We start from the raw sequence: 6533 nt of genomic DNA on the forward strand, positions 1-6533 counted from the left end.
CGCTCAGCATATTTGCTAGGTTAGTAGCAAATGCAATGCTAGAGGAGAGGAGCTGCTTGATTTGATCACTTCAGCTGGGCTGATGATCGCAAACTTACAGTGCGCCCTTACGTTCGTGGAGCCAAGAGAAAGTGAAGTAATTGACCTAACAATCTGCACTTCAAAGTTGTTAGAATTGATTAGAGACTGGCGAGTGCTAGATGAAGTCTCACTCTCAGACCACCATTACTTAGAATTTAATCTGACTATTGCAGGTGAACAGTCTATAATACAAAGACGGAATCCTATGAAAACGTATTAAATAAAGTTCAGTAAACTTCTTAGCAATAAAATGAAGCTCCCTAGGTGACTAAAGACTCCAATTCAAAACTCTAAATCGCACACTTTTTGAGTGCTTTAAAGAAACTTTCCCTATTTCCTGACGTCAACGCGGGAAAATTATTCCATGGTAGAACATAGAAATGCAAAGACTCAGGAAATCAACCAGACCACTTCTAAATCGTGCTTGCCAATATAGACGAAAACTGGTTAAACTCCTGGAAATCACAGTAAGAATATAAGAGGCTCCTAAAACGTCGGAAATGAGTCTGATTTAGAGCATACTATGAGGAGCTGGAAGGTGAAAGGGAGGCTTCCAGACTGTGCAGAGTCCTTGATAAGGATGAGTTAGGGAAGTTGGGCTCTCTTGGAAAACCGGATGATACTCTCACGAATTCCAGAGTTGAGTCTATACAGACTCTCTTGAAAGTACACCACCCGGGAGAACCGGTCTCAGAAGTCGGAGGGACTGAATTGCGGTTTCTGTACACCTTTCAACATGAAGGTATTGCAAAAGAAATTGAGACACTGCGGGAGTGGTTGTTCGCAATGAACAGGCAAGAACTGCTATACTCTCATTTGAACACTTCAAAATACCTGACATGGATGGCATCTACCCACCGGTACTAAAGGAAGGTTTAGAGCAGCTTATAAGAAATATTTTTCGAGGATGTCTTGCTCTCGGTTAGGTACCTACCTTTTGGTAGAAGGTTAAAGTAATCTTCATACCAGGAAAAGTTGACTATTCAAGTCCAAAGAACTTAATATCAGTTGGTTTAAGATCATTTTCCCTGGAATTTCTGAAAAGGCTGGTTGAGCGTCACATTCGTGGGATGACACTAAGTTCGCACCCACTAAATGAAAACCAACATGTTTACCAGTGTGAAAAGTCCTGTAAGTCTGTCCTTCACTTTTTGATTTCAAGGAGGACGCAACTCTGAAAGGCGATGGGGGTGTTCAGGGACATTAAAGGGACGTTAGTAGTATAAATATGTATGTTCTAATCCACTTTCATATAAAAATCTTGCGGTTTTGAGACGGCATGTATGTTCGAATCCAGTTTCATATGAAAATGTTGTGGTTAGGGGCGGCCGGTTTGGCGCGTGCCGGGGGCGACTTTTAGGGAAGCGTAGTTCGTAGGGCGTCGTCCGCGGGGGTTCGGGGAGCCTCGTTCCGGGCCGGGGCGGGGTGGAGCGGCGTGCGTTTTTGTTGTTGTTGGATGTCATGTGCGTATTGCTTGGGTGATGGGGAATTGCTTATCAGGTTGGCATATTTGGGAGCGTGTGAATATTAGACCGCAGGTGAATATGTAGTAAGTTTGAAAATGATGGTTTTTTCTAGATTTTAAATGTACTTGGCTGATTTTGTTGTTGTTGTTGTTCTTGCTGAGGTTGCTGATAAGAGGCGATCGTTTGGGTGCCATGTGCTAATTGTTTGGATGACAAATTAATATAAATAGTGGAATTTGTGAAAAGATTTTGTTATAAGTGAAAAGTTGCCGTAGAGGATGGATTCGATTAACGAATTATTGGGCTGCAAACCGCTCATTTATATTAAAACGTCAGAGTTGGAAGTGGGAAAGCAGTACCACATCACTGGAGGCGAGAGAATGGAAACACGGTAAGTTAGAATTTAAAATTAAACTTTTCTTCTGCTAACAAGTTCTTTTTTTTCATTGCTTTTTCTATAGATATGGACAGACTATCGTCGTGGATTTGGAGGGTACTATGCGGCTATTTTTACCCTCGCGCTATAGTAAATGTAGCGATAATGTGTTAGACGACTTCAATACAGGGAAGTTGTCCTTGAGTTGCAGCGGTGTGGCCAATTCCAAAAACTTGGAATTCCATCTTCATATATAATAATAAACCATGAAAATGTAGATTTAGATGTGAACATTTATTATTATTCACAGAAAAATTACTTACAATAAAGAAAAAAACAAAATTTATTATTTACAATGAAAACTTCTTTTTATTACATTTGATTATTATTATTTTGAGTTATAAATTTTTTCAGAAGGAATGCGTTTTGTAGCGCGCAACATCCGCTGTGGGCATTACAGCGTAACATGTCGGGATAATTTTGTTTCAGTGATTTTAGATTCGGACAGCTGTGATCTTCCACATTGAATACTAGTGCAATATTTCCCAGCAAATCATCCAGCCATTTTTTCTTCTCTGTTCCTTTGACGTAGATGGTTGTATTTTTCATGTTTAGAAGTAAATATTCTTTCACTTCCCAAAATGTTGTTAGTCCACCTTCCCATTTCAATCCATGATGATTTTCGTATACCCAGTGTGCCTGGGATTGCAGCTCTCTTGATAGTGTTGAAAAACTGAAGGGAGGTTTCAGTATAAAGTGTCGATGAAAATTTTCATTTACATTTACGACAGCTAACTCTTTGATGATGAAAGTATTGTTGCATCCTCTAAATCCTTGCATATCGATAACGAAAATCGTCGTCATGGTGATGAAATGGTGCAGTTTGCTTGCGCGCAGAATGTAAACGTGATACTGGATTAATATTTATGGTTTCCATAGTTTTTATACAAGTTTTTGAACTGAAGAAGTGAGTGGGTTGTACTCTATCACACGATCATGTAGGAGCAAGCAGTAAGCTGTTGTTAAGGCAGGCACATCTACAGATGTTTTCATGTCTAACCTTATGTCCACTGAGCCAGATTTCATGGATTCATTTTGACGTGAACAATCAATTACTATAATTGGTGCAGATTCCTTATATTCGCTTCGTGAAAGTAGTGGCTGAGGTTGTACACCGTAATAAGATTGTTGAAAATTGCAGTACATATCATAGAGAAGAGCGAATCGATCACGGGAAAATTTAATATTCATATCGTCATAAGGATACGATTCGGAGTTTAAATGTATTTTGATATTTGTTAAATCACAGTGATCAAATTTGCTGGCATCTTTGTCTTTGAGATTTTTTCGATTTGTCTGTAAAGCTAAAATAACATATCGAGGTTTTTCGAGTTGACCTGTGGTTTTCACATTCCACACATGATCTGTTGTTGTGGGTAGAACCGGATATTCGTACAGTTCCCAATTTGGAAAGCTTATTTGAATCGGATGTCCCGATTCAATATATTTCAACATTGACAATTTTTCAGCGCCATCGGGATTAACATGGGGCACCTTCCACTGTAGTTTAAAAATTTTGATGTGTACATTATCAGTGGATGAAATAAATGCATTTTCATCGCTTCTTGTGCGAACCAAAATTAGCTCGTGTTTAGCGTTTACAATAATTTTCTTGTAGTCCTCGGCAAATCCCAAAAGTTTTCTTAGCGGAATAGAAAAGTTGAAGTAACCACTTGACGGTGTGATAGATTCGTTCGGTGACCAAGCGGCATTATAAAGCATTTTACTTTCGTTTTCATTAAGTGATACATAATTTTTTAACGTCGATGTTATTCCCACATTTTTGTTTCGATCGATTTCTACTCCATTCAGTTCATATCTTATCTCATCAAATAGGAAAGCTACGCTATTATTCGTCAATTTAGCTAGTGCTGATATTGTTCCATCTGTTTTAGTTAAGGCGCCTTCAATGTAAATGAAACTCTGACTCGGCAAAATACACAAATCCTGTTGTTGTATGGGTATTCGGATTTCATCACTGGAGTTGTATGATGATAAGAATGGAGAGTAGCTATGGTATTTGATTTTTGATATACTATTATCAAAACTGATTTTACGTGTAACGTTCAGGATATCGCTCATTATTTTTGTTTCAATTTGAATCCCAATAACTTTAGATACTGTTTATTTTGCAATGTTAATCGCGGTCTAGCTCGTTCGATTTTTCTGATTGAACTGGTTCTATCTACATTATCGGGCAGGTATTTATCATCGTTATATAGCAGCATCCTGGGGCTTCAAATGAAGTCTAATCTTTATTGTTTCCCCTTTGAAGTTTATTATATCTCCGTTTTGATCAATCAGCTTAAGAGTTAGCGTGCTTATTCGTTTAAGGCTTACCGGTAAATAAATGACGTTACTAGGAACCTCCACTATTTTATAACCTGGTCCTACTTCAGGTGAGAATTCATGGATTGTGTGTGAGGGAATATTGTTGATGTAAGAATTTCCAACTATGTTACACTCAATCCGTATTACGTTCACTTTACTTATACTCACAGGTAGATCAGAAGTATGTTTTTCATTGATTTTCAATTCTCGTTTAGCGAATCCCAACAATTGACCAATGGATCTTTCTTCATTGAAGTAAATTGGAGCATTTGACTTTATTTCACTTTTGAGTGTATTATTATTAGCCTGTATTAAAAGAATTATTTTGTCATTGATCTTCGCTAATTCTTTATACAGATAGTTGGCAATATCATCAATTTCGTACGATCCAATGGGTATTTCTATGATGTGCTTCCCAATGTGAAATAAATTATTCTTTTCATCCACGTTAGGTATAGAATTATATGTTTGAAAATCAACAAGTCCGCATACGTAACCACCTTGTAAATCGATTGGTGGAAAATATTCAGTTGTAAGAATGGATGAATTTCCACTTAGAGTTAATGTAAGTGCCATGGCAGTATATAAAACAATGATTGATTTTCAATTTTAAAAGTATTTATATATATTTACATAGATGCATTGAAAATTTACAAAAGATTGTAAAAAAATTTCAAACATAAATGTCCACAGTTATATGAGTCGTAGCTTTGATATGCATTGTAGTTGTATTTTATATTAGAACCTAGATAATCTATTAGCTCTTTCGGTGGAGGTAAATTTCCAAAACTATCAAAGTATTCCACATATCGATTCTGTTTTTTGTATGCTACCCAATGAGTACCAGAACCCTGCATATTATCCAGATTTACAATACCACATTCGTTTTGCTTTGCAGCTCCCCTCGGTAAATTATTTCGCATGAAAACTCCTCTGAAGTTTGACAAGAATCTGGCGAATCTCTGGCGAGTTTTTTGAAGCAGGATTCAAAAACAACCCTAATCCTTTTCTGTACGGTTTTAAATGCAATCCTCGGCCTAATGTTATCTCCTCCATTTTCTGGTTATGACGCTGTTTTTCTTCTAAGGTCTTTTTGGCATTGGTAGCATCATTAACAGCTTTCGCTATTCCCGCAGCTCCACCTGATAAAGCACCAATAGCAGATAATCCTGCGAGAAGAGGAACTAGAAAAGGTAGAACTCCACCAACTTTAGGAATGGGTATTATCCTTGGAGTCTTGAGAGTCTTCTTCCGTCCCTTTGTTATATTCTTTGCAGCAGCTAAGGCTACTTTAATACTCGCTTTCATTGTGTCGGGTTTCTTTCTTTTGACAATCCTTCGGACTTTGGAAACAATTGTTCCAAATTTCGGTTTATTCTTCATTCCCATTCCTAATTTTACTTTAGCTTTCATCATGTTGGTTACAAGTAGTGCGTTAGCTCGTTCTGACAATCCTGCGTCTGCTGATCTGACTCGTTGCCATGCCTTTTCAGCTAATATTTTATCTAATATATGACGATCAGCCGTTTCTTTAAATTTTGAATATCCAATATCATGCTCTTTACAGGCTTGATCCAATAAGTTTATTCCTGGATCACCTCTAGCAAGCCGCTCGCTTAGTTTTGTACCAGGACCACAGTATTGATAACCAGGTAGATGTAGTTCAATTGGAAGTTTATTGATTAGGGTATTAATCGCACCTCTTCCTTTCACCGCTTTTCGTGTTGTACTAGTATATTTATTTTTATGATCAATCATTTTATAGTGACCGTTCTCTTTGCGTCTATGTATGCGTATAATCCTACTCGGTTCAACAACTCTCGCAGACTATAACACTTTTTGCAACAACGTAATTACTTTCAGTCTGGTTGTTTAGTTGCACTGATAATGCGGTTTATACAACAACAACAAAGGTTGGTGGTGGAAAACACTGACATTACAAATGAAAGCTGTATAGCTAAACACAGCAATTTATTGCCTAATAATATTCGGGGTATTATTACGGGTCCTTCTAACTGCGGCAAAACTAACGTTATGCTTTCTCTATTGAAGCACCCAAATGGTATAAAATTTGAAAATATTTACATCTACTCGAAATCATTACATCAACCCAAATATGAACATTTGAAGCAGGCTGTTAAAGCTATTTCCGGATTGGGCTTCCATACATTCTCAAATAATAGTGAAGTGATTTCGCCTGAAGAAGCCAAATCTGACTC

At 37.5% G+C, this 6533-nt stretch overlaps 1 protein-coding gene across 1 annotated transcript; it reads right to left on the minus strand.

The window, feature by feature from the left end:
* Nucleotides 1-2865: 2865 nt before the first annotated feature.
* On the minus strand, nt 2866-4065 carry LOC119653511. Its single transcript, XM_038058172.1, has one exon. The coding sequence runs from the start codon at nt 4063-4065 to the stop codon at nt 2866-2868; it is 1200 nt and encodes a 399-aa protein (XP_037914100.1).
* Between the last annotated feature and the right edge of the window lie 2468 nt (nt 4066-6533).

The sequence above is a fragment of the Hermetia illucens genome, chromosome 4 (genome assembly GCF_905115235.1).
Source record: "Hermetia illucens chromosome 4, iHerIll2.2.curated.20191125, whole genome shotgun sequence".
NCBI lineage: Eukaryota > Metazoa > Arthropoda > Insecta > Diptera > Stratiomyidae > Hermetia > Hermetia illucens.